This window comes from Archocentrus centrarchus, chromosome 1 (assembly GCF_007364275.1).
Source record: "Archocentrus centrarchus isolate MPI-CPG fArcCen1 chromosome 1, fArcCen1, whole genome shotgun sequence".
Classification (NCBI taxonomy): Eukaryota; Metazoa; Chordata; class Actinopteri; order Cichliformes; family Cichlidae; genus Archocentrus; species Archocentrus centrarchus.
The window spans coordinates 25246034-25263191 of NC_044346.1; the positions used below are offsets into that span (position 1 = coordinate 25246034).

Genomic DNA, 17158 nt, shown 5'->3' on the forward strand with positions numbered 1-17158 from the left:
TCCCCCCCTTAGATTTAGAGAAAATTGCCTCAGTGTCAACTGCATACATATGAGTCCTCCTTCCGGGTTGAAACTATAACCCATGAAATAAATGGTCAATAAAATTCACGTCAGCCCGTGTAACAAATAACAGCAGGGAAATATAACTGCACTTTCCCATTTTTCACTGTTAAGGTTTAACATTCAGATTTTGTAACATTAACTGTAAAAAATGCTACACCAATGTTTCTAAGCACTGCTGAATTCTGAATAGTGGCTTCTTGTTTTTTTAACTCTGCTACTTTCAGGGCAAATATTCTTTCTCTGGCTTTTTGCCTCATCATAACTTAGTTTGCAAAGTTGGGTCAGGGAGAGTTGCTCACAGGATTACATAATTGAATCAAGTTTTAAGGAAGGCAAAACTTCAGTGTTCCTGTTAGTGCAGCTGGAAGATATTTGAAAAAAAAGCACTAAATGTTAATGGACCAAATTAATACCATGATCATACATTTCAGCACAGAGCATGTCAGCATTGAGACAGGATGTCCTGAAGGTTTTTTAAATGGATCAGTAGCTGCTGTTTTTTGTTTTGTTTTATTTTGGATTTTTTTGCAGATATTTAAAGATGCCCTCTGTTTTCAAACAAAACTTAAACAAAAGCAACGCCTATCAGGGCAAAATACACTCACAGCACTGTATTAACCCTGTTTGATGTCACGTAAAAAACAAAGATTTATTAATTATGTGACCTTGACTTTTGACCTTGACCTCCAGGAGTTTATCTCTGTAAAACGTCTTGATATGGAGAACAATCATGCAAAGTTTCATCAAAATCCTTCAAACCATTTCTAGGATATGAATTGGACATGAAAAAACTTAGCAAAAAGCAGTGATTGAACAATATGACCATGACCTTTGACCTTGACCCCAGTGACCCCATACACAATCCTAACCCTGCTTTGGTCATGAGCCATCTACCCATGAAGTTCTCGAGTTCTCGAGTTATTGAGCAGACACTTCAATGGACACCACCGAGACGCTATATATATATATATATATATATATATATATATATATATATATATATATTAAAAGAGCTAAAACAAAAGATACAATTCTGTAGAATGTAGATAACATGTCAAACTTACATAACACCCTCTGGTTTCAAGTAGTTAAAATATATGTGATCTAAAAACTACCATCAGATTAACGTTTTTATCTGATTTTGCAAATGGGGAAACTTTTGGGCACACAGCTCTCAAAACCTTTCAAAATCCACTGCTATAAATATTAAGTAACTTTTTAATTCATAATTCCTGCCTCCCCCTTTCCATGCCAGCTCTCTTTTGACTTCTCTGTCCTTTCTCTGTGTCTGCCTTGTCCGTTTGTCTGTATTTCTATGCCTGTCTCTTTCTCTGCACACATGAAGTGTTTTTATCTGAAGTTCAGGGTAAAACTGTACCACATAGTGCATTTACATAAGGTAAAGCTTCTCTAAGCAAGCAACTCCTGCGGTATCTGCTCCACCCAGCTGCCGCATGTGTGCGTGCACACACATACACATAAGCACAACTGGATGTCACAGGTGATTTTACGGTGGGTCGCCACTGGTGGAAAAATACTAGCCTGCTTTAATGAGGCCTGAACTTCCATTTAGGTCTCAGAATGGAAAACTTACACAGAAACCTTTGTATGAGGTCAACTCCAGGGGTTTATATGATTCAGACAGTCTTTCAGTGCATATCAGCTCTGAAGGGATAATGAAGCTTATATACTGTAAACATAAAAACACTTTCCAAGCAAGGAGGTACAATAGGTAGGCAGGCAACACTGTATACAGATAATGAAAGCAATCAAACTGTGATATTTCTCCCAGCTATTAAGATAAGAGCACCGCTGAGCAGGTCCCAAAGCTTCAAAATATGTCTCCTACAACAGAAAAGAGCATATTTATTGTTCAAAATGAAAATTAAATTATGCACATGGTAGATAGTAATTATACAGTGCGGTGTTTGTGTAACTTAACAAACTATGTACATTCTCACATACTCAGAACAGGCAATGCTAAAATGAATGGAGGTAATATATTAAACATGCAGGACATAAAAGTGCAGAGTAAGGATAAATATGGAAGATTTTTAAAGTCAAAGCCATTTGAAGGTCAGTGTAATAGGCAAGTATGTCATTTGAGAAGTAATACTGTAAGTATACTGTAGATTGCATTTGAGAATGGAAAAAATGGTTTAGACAAAGAAAATTAAGGGCAATGATAAAACTAGAAGTTATGGCCAATGTCAAAGTTCTTGTGGCTAATGTTAAACTTTTAGTTTCAAAGTCTAAATGCATGACAGAATTATTGAGTGGTCTAGCTTAAACATTATAGAAGTTATGGCCAATGTTAAAGCTTTAGTGGAACAGACTTTAGTGGAACACTGCGTGATATGATCGATATGACATCTTACGTCATATCTTTCATGTTGTTACTGTCTGAGCCTGGGTCACATATGGGCAATATGCCATTGCATTATGAAGTATACATTCAGGAGTAATGGTCACACAATCGAGATCACCTTGACGGAACAACACTTAGTCCAGTTATTTCCTGGAAGATTAGTAGAGCAGCTCTCACTGGCAACGGGTGGATGGAGAGACTACGGAGTTTCTGTTGGGGTAATAATAGTGTGTTTTGATTCACACCTCTGGGCCCAACAGACCAACAGAGGGGTAATAATGTGAAGGAAAAAGCTTCAGGACATCAAAAAAATGAGTACAGCTAACAGGTGACAGCTTAGGTGGTATATACTGTATTTGTTTATTGTTTCAATAACAGTTTTCGGTGTAAAAATCAATATCGTCTTCCCTTTTCTTTCTAAGTTGCAGAGCGGTCACTTTAAGTTCTGGCAGTAAAGACAATTTAAGTTTGCACGGTTGGTTTATCCACTCCAAATTACAATGTGACTTTTGTTTTTGCTAAATCAAAAGGCAAAAGAGATCAAAGACTTACTTTCACTTAATAATTCCCTGCACTCAATGGCCAGCACCCACTTCAAAGTATAACAGGCAGTGGGGAGGAAAAGTGCTGCATGTCCGGCCATATTTTCAGCAGCCACTCTCTTCTGCAGCATGGACTGACCAGATAGATCCCTCAAAGAGGACAGCATGCGTGCATTCCAAACCTAGGTGCATCTTTGGGGGTAAACAGAGCTCCTGCAGAACATCTTTGAAGATAAGATGAAGCCTACCCTCCCTAACAGGGTGCTGAGTCTTCAAAGGATAAGAGTGGGAGAAAGAACTTTATAATAATCATGGTTAAAGAAATGGTAACGTGATAGTCTAACTTCAGTTCATATATTTAACTGACAATGAACGTAGCTGTTAAAGTCTTTTATCAGCTACGAATAACTACAGTAAATAAATTAAGAACATAATTTCTTTTTATTACCAAACTAATGTTTATGACTGTTAGTTTAACTTCAAGGACTTAGAAAAACAATTGCCTGCATGTAGTTTTCAGTCTACTTTCACTGATCTGAAAACATGAAAATCATAGTATCACAATATTATATAGTGCACAATGTTTATCATACAAATGATATAATATTCTTTCACAACAAATCTACATCTAAATAAAAGCCACTGTGATAAGAAAAAGTAACCTTCAACTATCTTGTTTGTCTAGCCAGTGACTGAGGCTCAGGCTTTCCGCACATCTCCCTGGCCATTAAAAATAGATGCCACAAACTGAGAGTGACAGACGGAGATGGGAGGGAGGCTTTGACAAAGACTCATCTAAACGAGTGACTTGAGCACCAACTCCCACATAGGAAACCCAAACCCCAAGACAGTCTTGGCTCTAATCGCAAACATTTATTCAGATCAGACAACTCCACTAAATTCCTCTGAGGAGCATCTCTGTAAGATATAAAAAGACTCAGGAACAAAAAAGCGACCATGTGCAGGGAAGGCTGAAGTGAAACATAGATGGAGGCCTTTTCAGAGGACGACACAGGCAAAAACAAAAAAAAATAAAAGCCTGTGAGATTGGAAGTGACTGATGGCTCTTTGGGTAGTCTACGCAAAGTGACCCTGGTGGTTACATAAAGAGGAATGAAGGGGGGGGGGGGGGGGGGGGTGGGGGGGGGTATGAATTCGCCAGACTCAGCAGACTAAAACTCTTATCTCTCATATAAGAGAAAATAATACAAATGGATATGAGGGATCTTTAGACACTAGGAGGCTTGATGAAACCCAGAGCAGAAACCAAATACTCAACCATCCAGGAATTTTTCTTTACTTATTAACTGAGAATCTCAGCAGGGAGAACACTGTCTCAGAGTTTGGAAATAAATCAACATTCACTGGTTTAGGTGATATGTTTTGTAGTAGTAGGAGCTCCATACTTGGGAGTGAGAAAATGGTAATAAGTTATTTTGATGTTAAAAGAAACAAGACTTTAAAAATTAAACATTATATATTAAGTGATGGCATGGAGACAAAGGAAGTCCTTCATTTGCTTATTATTATTAAATAATAATAGAGAATGTGTGCATAATTGTACATTAACATATACATACAAGCTGTTGAGATGTATTATCTAGGTAAACTACAGATAGTACTTGTACTGTTTAAAAAGGGTCTTTCTGTATATTTATTAATAATAGTACAGTATATACCGCTATTTAGCTGCACCTAGCTAAAACTAATGCAGTCTAGTAAAATAGGCAGAAATATTTAATTAAAAAATCTTTAATTTCAGCTTATACAAACTCTGTGTGGGCTTACTGATGAACCAACTAACAAGGAGTGTACCTGCCATTATGAATGACTTGGGGAATGCCACTTCAGCGGTCAACAATGACGCATAACCACACAGTCATGCCACTCATCTCCCTCTAGATTTACAGACATCTTACACAAAAACACCCTCCGGTTCCACAGTTCTGAGCGTTCTGAGTTATGCAGTTACATGATAACGTGTTAGCGTGGTCATTATAACAGTCAATCACAGAAAAACGAGCAGAAAACAGATGCTATAATTAGGGTTGTCAAAAAAAATTTAAACTTACATAGATACTCATTTGTATCCATATCAACACTGCTGTCTCTGCCTCCTCCAGCTGACACACAACTTCACACAGAGCCGCAAACATGCAGGCACACATTCCCTCCCCTCACCAGCAGCTTACGTCCACAACAGTGAACAACATTTAAACATTTTGGGAGTTCAGTAAAACTCCCATTTTGACAATACTGTGTTAAAAAGTGTTAAAAAGTTCAAAAAAGTTTTTTTAAAAATTGTGACAACTTTTTTTTTTTTATCTTTTTTTTTATCTTACTGCTCTCCGGCATCCACCCCCCCCCCCCCCCCCCCCCCCCAAAAAAAACTGGGTATTAATTAAAGGGGTAATCACTGTGTGTTGCATGTTAGGGTCACTTTCCTTTGACATTTTGACTTGTAAAAAAAAAAAAAAAACCTCAAAATGTCAACACAACACCGATGCACTGACACAAACATCAATAAATCTTCATGTTTATATACGTTAATGCAGTGCAATGCCAAATCAACATCACTGTACCTCTGAACACTTAACGTGTGCTTTGTTTCTATATATTCAGTGTCAGCACTAATACTACATACAATATGGTAATATATGGTGTATATTAGCACAGTTTTACTGTAGCATTTTGTATAGCTGTTGGAGTGTAACTCTCCAGTCTTTGCCTTGCGCTCCTCCGACTGTAATCGGTTCGGTAAAACCAGAACCAGGAACAAAACCAGTCTATTAGGAAGCCGCCATCCTTTGCTTCTTTAACATTAAAAATGCTGCCAGGATACAGTGGACCCAAAGCTAATGACTGAAACTGTGTGTGTGAACAAACACGCACGTACACACACTCACACACACAGCCAGATGGTGTATGTTTGTGAAAGTGTATGTGTGTGGCATATAGACCTAATTACAGCCACTCTTATGTAAGGAGAAATCATTACCCTGCTTGCACTCACAGACAAAATGCTCTTCTTTCTCTCTAAATATAGCTGTGATTGTTCTCAAAGGGGAAAAAAGGAGGAGAGAGGACATGTCATATGGAAAGGTTTTGAGTTGAAGGAAAGAACAAAGTACACTTTGTTAATGTTTTGGTAAAGGTGTGTGTGTGTGTGTGTGTGTGTGTGTGTGTGTGTGTGTGTGTGTGTGTGTGTGTGTGTGTGTGTGTGTGTGTGTGTGTATGTTTATAATACCTTGTGGGGACAATTTTCCTGACATATACTACGTTGTGGGGACCAATTGCTCCTTGTGGGGACTGGAACCTTGTCCCCACAAGGGGAAACCCTGTTTTTGGGTCAGGGGTCAGAGTTAGGGCTAAGGTATGAATTGAGTTTAGGTTAGGGTTAGGGTTAGGTATGTGATGGTTAGGGTTAGGAAAAGGGTAAAGGTAAGGTTTAGGCTGTAGAAATGAATGGAAGTCAATGGAAATTCCCCACAAAGATAGCAAAACACACTTGTGTGTGTGTGTGTGTGTGTGTGTGTGTGTGTGTGTGTGTGTGTGTGTGTGTGTGTGTGAGAGAGAGAGAGAGAGAGAGAGAGAGAGAGAGAGAGAGAGAGAGACTTCTAATGGCAAAAATACACTGTTACTCTGATCAGCTAAGGAACTGGCATATCATCTAATAATTCCAGATACACACTCAGGTGTGTGTGGATGCTTTAGTGAAAGAGTGGAAAAGACAGAAGAGACTGAAGAAGAGCGACCTTCATATCTACAGCTGACTCAGTGAGTAGATACAGTGCCAAGTTATTTTAATTAGTCAACCAGAGAGCATTGCGGGAAACAAGGCTCCGCAGGGACAGTCTTCAACAATAAGCATTCAATCCATCATCTGCCAGTGAAGAAAATGGATAATTCCATGAATGAATGAATGTCTGCTTGACCTAACAGCTAAGTGGTCAATACTGTACATGTGTCAGAGCTTGACCTTTGTATTGACCAGGATGAACACTAATCTGCTCCAGGTCATTGGACCAAACATGACAGCGCTACTCTCCAGGGTGGCAGACTGTGACCTGCATGATCACTTTTGACTCAGAGAACTTTTAACTAAATTCATGCCCCTTTCCAGAGTAACGGCAAATGGGTCTTAATTATTTGTGCTTTCTCAAAAAGCAAAAATGTGTGTTTCTGTTCAGGCATGCTCTCTGCCTTTTTTGAATTACTCCCCTCAACCTAACCCAAACTTTAGGATGAAATTTGAAAATGATCTGCAGCCCACCCAACCTAAAATCATAGCTCTGATTGTCACACAAACAAAGATAAGTGTAAAGTATTTGTGTTTTCAATATTTCATTTTGTGTTTTCAATAATTCATTCAATAATTCTGATGAAGTACTTGTTGAGGTTGATTTTCCATCAGCAGCTTTAGTTCTGCCACCTTGCTCCAAGTGATCTAGTTTAAGATAAAAAATTTTTAAATCTGGCGGATTTGTTTCATTACAATAGTTTCTTTTAAAAATGCAAATATTTAATTGTTTCATGTTATATATGGGGGGTGGGGGAGATTTGGAAACCATTGCTAGCAGGACTCAGGACTTTAACACTGTAACACTAGTAATTCCTTGTTTTTAATTAAATTTTTTAATTTTTAATTTTGTTCATAGGTTACAGAGTTTTACAGTTGAATGTAAATAATCACTTACAGCAATGATAAATCAAAAAAATGTTTAAAAAAAAAAGTAGCTGTAATTGATCATTTTTTTTCCTTATCAAAGCCTTACATGAGGGAGCCTCTGGATGAGGGTAATGTGGCTCAACAGCTGGGGGGGTCGTGGCCCTTGAATTAGACCATTACAACTTCCCAGTGTGAAAGACTGCATTTGGACTGTGCCATATCATATCATCTACCATAATACTGGTATAAATTTTTACATGATAAAAAGCGCAAAATGAGAAAACCCCAGGCATGTCTGCCAGCCAAAGCCGCTTGTCCACCTTCGATGAACATTTAGTAAAAAGGGAGCTACTTCGGGATCCTCCAACGTGACACACTGCTATACAAAATATGCAACAACAAAAAAAAAAGTTACTGCTAAGGGTGAAACAGCATCTCTGTTTCACCACTTGAGGCAAAAACACAACATCCAACACAACATACGAGCAGCTGGTATTTAAGTATCTCTTTTCATGGGACAACACTGACAAAATGACACTTTGACACAATGAAAAATAGTCTGTGTGCAGCTTATATAACAGTCTACATGTAGAGCAACAATTCGTCTTTTAAGATCCTCAGAGAGTTCTTTGTCATGAGGTGCCATGTTGGAACTTTCAGTGTACAGTATGAGAGAGTGTGAGAGCTGTACTACAAAATTGAACACACCTGCTCCCTATGCACACCTGAGACCTAGTAACACTAACGAGTCACATGACATTTTGGAGGGGAAATGACAAGCAGTGCTCAATTTGGACATTTACGGGTGCAGTCTATTAGGGGTGTACTCACTTTTGTTGCCGCTGGCTTAGACATTAATGGCTGTATATTGAGTTATTTTGAGGGAAGAATAAATTTACACTGTTATATAAGCTGCACACAGACTACTGTTCATTGTGTCAAAGTATCATTTTGTCAGTGTTGTCCCATGAAAAGATATACTTAAATATCTGCAGAAATGTGAGGGTTGTACTCACTTTTGTGATACACTGTATATGTACACAAATAAATAAATAAAATAAAAAGACAAACATTAACAAGAGGAGCCTATAGAGAATCTATAGCGCTCATCTTGGTAGAACAAATATGTCGAGCACAACAGTGCATTCAGATTACGATTCTGCTTGCAAAATCTGCCAGACATGACGGGCTTTAAAAAAATAATAATGATAATTATTGTTAAACTGAAGTGTTAAACAGCAATGCAATAAGGAAAACATCATATGGACTTTTGTGCTTATATTTAACTTATACTGTGTCACATTAGTTATAATGCTGTGTCACTACAATTGCACTATAAAGCTGCTCTTGCAGGCTCCTTGTGACAATAGATTCACACTTCATCAATGACATAAGTAGTCTGTCTTCAGTGACAGTAGCTCAAAAAAAAGGACAGAAAATGCACTTCATTTTGTTTCCACTAATAAATGCTGCTGTCTGCAAGCTGCAACCACCAATAAATCATTGATCAGTATTTTTCTTCAATATAGTCCGAAATATCATTATTGCAAATTTCCTCAAAATGCTGTGATATAATTTTGAAGTTATATTGCCCACCTCTAAACTGAATATGAGCAAATTTTTGTCAGTTATGAAAGTGGTCGAAATTCTTAAATACTGACATTAAATTGTGTGTGGACTGACTCGAGTTCTGAAGCAAATATTTAGCTCTGCAGCTAAAGAATACTAACTAGCCATACAAAAGAAGTTCTCTTCTATTCTGCACAGTCCAGCTGAATAAGAATCTCCCATACTCAGACACAGTGTGGACCTAATTCATGAACACTCTCTCTGGCAGCCCAGCTATACATACCATGCATTAGTGACCTTTGTTGCAGAGCAGCTGTTATATTCATGCTGAATCCATTGAAAAAAAATGACAAAGTCTGAGCGATCAGAAAGCATGCACTCTGCTGGAGTCTATCACAAAAAAATGGATTGATAGATTTAAAGGTACTGCTTGCTTATTTTGTTTATAAAACATGAAACAGATCGCTATATCTGGTTAAGGTGAAAGTTTTATTTCATTAGATTGTGGGAAAAAGTTCTTACAAAGTCTCTACCAAAAAAGTGAAATGTTACAAGATTTCAAAAAACATGTCTGTACTGTCGGCATTCAGTTATTTTGCTACATACAGAAACAAACTGTTCTGTCCTAACTGCTGAACACAGCATACCCCACACTCATACATAAAATACACACACAAGCTTCCATCAGACTTAGTAACAAGTACATGAAATTATTCCTACAATTGTGGCCTAAGACTGCCTCTGACTAATAATTTTTTTTTTGTGTTGATTTGTTTCTCCCTTCCAAGCACTGTTATTTCTTTAGATCATCTACCTAATCAAACATTAACTGAAAGTGAAAAAGTCCTGGTATTTAATTTTGTACATCTCCATATTTAAACTCTTGCAGCAAGTTTACATTGTTCAAGAATCAAGTGAAAAATGAAGGTACAAAGTGATGCAATTGTAAGCAGCCATGTGTGCTGACAAGGTTTCTCAAAGGTCCAGAGGCAGTTCCATTAGAGGAGCTATTAAACTAGAAAACCTCAGCCACTGACGGTCCACTGTGAATGAAGCAAGAAGACCAGAGGCCACTACGAAAGAAGAATCTCTTAATCCTGCATAGGTCTGTCTGACCTACTTTTTCCAAAGTTAATGATTCTTATCCACAGGAGAGAAAACACATTGTCACCTTAGCCAAAGTGATATTATCTTTAACAGTAAGCATTTCATTCTGCTTATTCAACCACAACCCCAGCATATTATATATACTGTAGTACCCAAATGTTCCATAATTGATAAGATACATGGAAGAGTTTCCAAAAATTGTTGTCCATCCCAGTCTAAGAGCTCATAAATGGCTAAAACTGCAGCGGAGACGCCATCCAAAACATAGGCTAACAACAAAGGAACATTCAGCTATGCTACATGTAATACAAAGGTTTTGAACATGCTGTTTACATCTGTGCTTCTCACCTGTACTGAGCCTGGAAGTGTTCCTGGACAAAACTGTGTCGACCTCGAGGTTGGTGTGTACCGGCTACGCTAGGACTGGAAGCATTATCCAATGAACTGGTTCCCTGTAAACAGAGAGGAAGACAAAGAAGAACTGAAATCAGACCATCACTTTAGTGATATTTGAACATGTTTACAGTGTTTTAGATGTTAAGAATATATATTTTTTTCTGATAGATGCACAAATACAAGCATCGTAATTTTCTTTTTCAAAATGATTATTACAAAAGACACTGAACACCAGTTTCTCTTTAATTTTAAGAAGCATCCTGTCTACTATTGCATTTACTCTGTCAGAACTGATAGTAGATATCACTAGCATAGGAAGACATAAATGAGGGTTCATACAAAGGGAATAACAAAGGTGTCAACAAACAGAGCGTCTGCAATGTAACTTCTCTGATGCAAAGCAGAGGAGAAAAGTAACCAAAATCAATGGTAGCTTTGGGTAACACAGAAAATGCACTTTCCCTGCCTTATAAATGGTTATATATCTCCAGGAAGGAGTAAAATGAGTGAAGTCACACTCATTAAAACTGACTGCATTAAACTACAAAATGATCAGATGTAGCGAAATGAAGAAAGAGTGACACAAAAAAATGAGAAAGAGGTGGAAAGAGTTCATTGAAGACCCCATAAAGGGCACAATCATAAAATATTTGAGCATGAAAAGATTTTTTTTTCTTCTTCTGTGTCTATTGAGGAGAGACAGAAAGTTTAACTGGCTAACCATGAAACAGTCGGCACAGACTGCAGTCACAGAAATATTTGAGATGTCAAACATCCTCAGTGTCACGCTGATGCCTGCTGAATAAACTGAACAGCAGTGATACACCCGCATGCTGTGTCATAAACAGCAGGAAGGCAGACTTATAAATAGAAGTACAAAAGAATGATGGCAATGAATGGAAGATGGACACGAGTGATTCAGGGAAACACAGCAACAGATTGCTGTGTTTCCATCGTGTTTAACTGTTATTAAAAATTTGAGCTAACACTACAGTAGGTGGTAATGACTGATTCAACACACAAACCAAAGTGTGAGCTACTGCATTTAGTTCTTCTCTAGAATTATGCATACTAGTGTCAGTTTGCTTAATGGGTGGGGAGAGAACTGCTGGCCTACACATCCCCCTGACAATGCACCAATAGCAATCCAAAAAAGTTTGCATGACAAGATTAATTTTCAGAAAAAACTTTACATGATGATATGTGTTACATTTTCTATACATTTACCTTCAATCCTATGAGAGGTTGGACTCCTTTCTTTACACTATATTTTATTCTAGGATTGTTTACATAGGTAATTTAAAATACTCTTACTCACTAGACTCCTTGTCAGTTTGAAGTTGACCTTTACAGTTGCAGCACAAGAAACAGAAGTGGAGGGAATGCCGATCAAGCAATGCAAATGGACTTGGATGTAGGGTTTTAATATAGACATAAACTCTAATGGTGTAGCCCTTTTTAATGCAAAAAGTACAGGTGAAACACATTATGTGTTATTAGTGAAGTGCACACTTTTCCCTGTCCATTAGACTATTTTTTACTCTCTCTTCTATGAGGCTTGGCTTGTGTCTATAATGGTTGCCTGCTTCTATGTGCTAGTCCTGCAACAGATTGGTGACCTGTCTAAGGTGTACGCTGCCTTTTGCCAGCTGGGATACGCTCTAGACACACACACACACACATACACACACACACACACAAACACACACACACACACACACACACACACACAAACAAAAACAAAAACAAAAAAACAAAAATATTTAGAGATGTTAGAAATTATAGTCTGAAACTGATTCTTCACAGAGGTCTAATCTGGTTTGTTTACCACTTTGTGATGGAAATTGTTCTATTTATTCAGGATGATTTTTCAAATCTTCCCTTCTGAGAAATCATTAAGTGCTACACACATGCTAATTAGACAACACAGTACTGTAGTTCAAACCCTTGTGCAAATCAGACATTAAGCAAACAAAGTCATAGTCCACTGAGAAATGAGACTTTCTGCACCGGTCTTGTGCCACGTGAAATAATGACAATCCAACTTTGATGAAGCTTTTCTTTTGTTCAAACAAAATCCAATCACTGCTGCATTCACTCTGAACAATGGGCCGCTTTTGGCATCTTTGAAAACTTTTTTCAAGGATGGCTCTTTTCCTGAATATTTAATGAGGCAAAAGCACAAAGCCCAGTAAGCATGTGTGGCAGTTTGATTCCAAAATCCACCTCATCCCTGTTTTTAGGCGTGGCCTAGTCTTTACTTTCATGTTTGTCTACTAAGTGCATAAAAACTTAATCCTTTGAGTCACTGCAATATGCTATAGCAATATCTCAGTATTTTTGAATAGTGTAAAAAAAAAACACCAACTAAATACTCTGTACTTCATATGTATGTATCATCTCTCTTTTGCATATCCCAAGCTAAGCCGTGACTGACTCCCTTTTCACAGTTTTGTCCTCTTTTTTTTTCTTGCATCTCTTTTCTGGAGGACAATGGAGAACAATTCACAGACCCTTAGAGACAGACTAGATTACAAATATCACCATGGAAACAGTGGCCTCATTCCCCCCAATGAACATGATGGAACAGGAAACTTTTTTATTAGCCACAGCATGTCCTAAAAATGGAGAAAAAAATGCAGTAATGGTAAAATTCCAGCCTGATACCAATGGTTAAAATAGCAATTTGGCTGATAGTCAGTGTCAGTACCGATGTTTTGTTTTTTGTTTGTTTGTTTTGTTTTGTTACAGTAGTTATTCTACCTTTTTTGCAAGGGAAATAAATAAATCTTCATTATGAATCAATAAATATCTTTAAATAATCACAGGGGCAGCACGGTGGCATGGTGGTTAGCACTGTTCTCCAGTTTCCTCCCACAGTCCAAAGACATGCAGTTAGTGGGGTTAGGTTAACTGATGATTCTAAATTGCCCATAGGTGTGAATGTGAGTGTGAATGGTTGTCCTTCTCTCTGTGGTAGCCCTGGACAGGCTGGCAACCTGTCCAGGGTGTACCCTGCCTCTCGCCCTATGACAGCTGGGATTACCCAGAGTTCAGACTGTGTTGAAGAATAAAGGTTTTCATACCAAATATTGTCTTCCAAGCACGTTATAATTCTAAAAACTCTGTTTTTGCCTTATATACTGTATTTCCATGTATGTTTGCACAATCTCTTTCAGTAACTCTCTGTACCTATTTCCCATTTTCTAAGCAAAATATATAGAAATGGGGGGTGGCTTAAGACTTTTGCACAGTATTGTACACTGGACATACCTTGAATTTTTCACAGGCTTTTTCACAGAGAATTGATGATTCCCAAAATGATAAAATATTTCATTCACAATCTAGGATCCAGTCACTCATCCAAATTCTTCTTCATATCCAATTCAGGATCAGGCTGGAGACTATTTCAGCTGTCATAGGCTGAAAGGCAGGGTACACCCCAGACAAGGGACCAGTCTGTCACAGGACTAACATACAGACAGACCACCATTCAAACTCACATTCACAGCTACGACCAATTTAGAATCACCAGTTAATACACATAAAACAGGGTCTTCTTCTATCACTTAATGAGAGGCAAATTCAAAACTTTAGTTTGCAGTTCACCCATGGTGCAGGAATCATTCTGGATTCTTTGTCATTTAACTAAAACCACATTACACCAAGAAGATAAAAAGTTAATGTTTACTTAAATGTGTCAAACCAACACAACAGGAAGAAAAATAGGATCAAAATTAACTTTGATACATAATTCTTTATGCTTAATAAATCAAAACCCACATTTAAAAAGGCGTATTTGACCATAATCAGGTCAAGAACATGGTAACCAGACCAAAGATCAGTAAATAGATACCACTTCACTGCAGAGAATGAGGAAAACTGCATATTTTCACCCCTAACACCTTTAAGACACATATGCACATACATACAGTATATACCGCAGACACAAACAATGGGATAGACAAAGAGAAACAACACTGAGAATACATTGTGTCTTTATTTAGCACCAAGGGAATAATGAATACCACCACAATGTTGTTCCTGCTCTGCTATGGTCTGCCAAAAATAGATGCGGGGGCCGGTCGCAGCAATAACAAGTGAATACTAATATTCAGAAGCAGTAAGCTGTTCAATTGTCACACTGGGTATAATCCAAAAAACCCTCCTAATGCTAACAGATCTAGGCCACATTCAGCTGCCTCCTGTTGCTTGAGGGCAAAATTACCAGCGGCATCTACATGCTCCTGGCAATGTAATTGATTTCTAAGATTTACATATCAGCCAGGTTTCAGAACTCAGCATGTTCTGGCTTATATAACTGTATTTACTTTGCTCTCTAAATGACTGTCGTGTCAAACTGTACACAAGCTGCTTTCAAAAAAAGTTAGCAGAGCAATGAAGGGGTGGAGAGAGGTTATAAAAAATGGCAACCAGAACAAGCAACTTAGGCAGAGTTGGGAGGAGGCATTAAAGGGCTCTGCTGCTTCTCTTGCAGTCAGGAATAGGCATATTTTGGTCATGCTTTTGAGTGTAATTTTTATTTTCTTGGTGCAGAAACAGCCAGGTGTTATAGTCAGTCAATTATAGCATGTATGTGCCAAAAGCCCGGCGGACGCGTAGCAATGGGCTGAGAGATTAGGACACACGTAACTTTGTCAATAAAAACTTTAGTTATTTGCGATGAGGGTTGACAGTGAGTTTGGTGTTTCCATTACACCAGTGCTCTAAAATGAAGAGCTTTTCAGCTTTGGCAGCAAAAGCCATTCCCAGAATACTGAGCAAGTGTTTCTGGGGTGTAAAAAGAGCTAAGGTCACTTTGAAAAGAACACTGTGTCCTCCATCTCTTTTGTTCTCCCTTTTCCTTTCTGTTTACTACTGCTCTGAGCAAGGAGAGGTCAAAGTGGTACACATCACAACCATCAGCAGTTTGGCACTATCACATCACAGGAGCAGCAAACCCAAACAGGACCTGTGGGTATTGTGATCTCACATGAAGGCTCACCAGGAGCTGTGCACACAAAGTCACACCCATAAAAATACAAAGGTAGAAGAGCAGACAGATAAACTTCAGACCAACCCCGACTGTTGTATTGTCTAATTAGACGAGTCATGCTTGAGCTTTGTTACCTTTTCTACTGACTACACTGCTGATAACATCGGACACACCTACATTACAGTTGTGGCCAAAAGTTTACATACACTCATCACAGGCATGAATGTCATGACTTTAAAGACATATGCAGCACAATCATTCCACCCTGGAAAAAAAGAACAATTCAAAGAAATCATTAAAAGTCCAAACATACCATGACATTCATGCCCACGATGAGCGTATGGAAACTTTTTTTTTGCATTTTTTGGCCACAGTGGCTTTTGTTAGCAGTGGAGAGAGACAGGAAATGGGGAAAAGATACAGGGGAAGACACGCGGGCAAATTGGCGACAGGCCGAGACTCGAACCCGCGCCGCCTGCACCGCAACGCGTGGCATACGTATGTGGTCGCCGGCTTCACAACTAAGCCACCCGAGCACCCTCGTATGGAAACTTTTTATCTGCTTGATATTGGTAATCATTCAACTTCATTCACACCTAGAGAAATCACCTGGTGGTGAGTGGGTGCTTATGAGTGTAGCCAGCATGACATACTTACGGCTAAGTAAAAACAAGCGCAGACTGTTGCTTTGATTGTCTTTGGATTCTGGATCGTAACTACATTCCCACCTACAACTTTCATATGCTGCTGTCTTCCCATCCCGCCTGCCTTTACCTGCTGCATCACTGCAGGGCATCACAACATGTACAGTTTGGCACAGCTACTGAACCACTCCAGTGTTATATCAACTGTCAAAAAAAAAATCTGAATTTCTTTATAAGTTTTAAGCAAGGAAAAGGTTTTCAAAGGTAAAGTAACAAAATCTGTAGTATATACACAAGTGTGCTACCTTTATCCCATCAGGGCTCTCCCTATTGCATAGTTTGAAACAAGATTAAAATGCCTTTGCAAAGACATGCTCTCAACTGTGAGAGAACAGAGGCCATGCAGAATGAAAATAAGAATGAAGAAAAGTGAGAAATGAAGTATAACCCTCTTCTGACAGTGTGCACTGGAGTATGAAATCTTCCCTGGGAGTAAAAGATCTCACTGATGTGGGCAAATCTTAACAAGGTAACAAGTCACATACTTACTCCCATCCAGCATATACACATCATGACAACCATGACAATCACTCATCAGCAAAGAACAACACGGACAGTTGGTTTCTGTCTTTCCTGTGACCCGAGATGTTTTGGTCCTTCCCCAAACTTTGCTACTTTGAATCTCACCTCTGCTTGGCACTCAGCTCTGTATGAGCACTGAAGCATTTCTACAGTGTAGCCACTCTTAATCTCTTTGGCCCTGTGCCCCCTTTGTCTGCTGGCAGAAGCACAGCTTCCCTCCAG

At 38.5% G+C, this 17158-nt stretch overlaps 1 protein-coding gene across 1 annotated transcript in view; it reads right to left on the minus strand.

Moving 5' to 3' along the window:
- usp43a (ubiquitin specific peptidase 43a) overlaps nt 1-17158 on the minus strand; it is a 137328-nt gene that overhangs the window by 82609 nt on the left and 37561 nt on the right. Inside the window, exon 3 of the mRNA XM_030733230.1 lies at nt 10667-10770. Coding sequence (XP_030589090.1) covers nt 10667-10770 — 104 coding nt within the window. The remainder of the gene's footprint in view (nt 1-10666; nt 10771-17158) is intronic.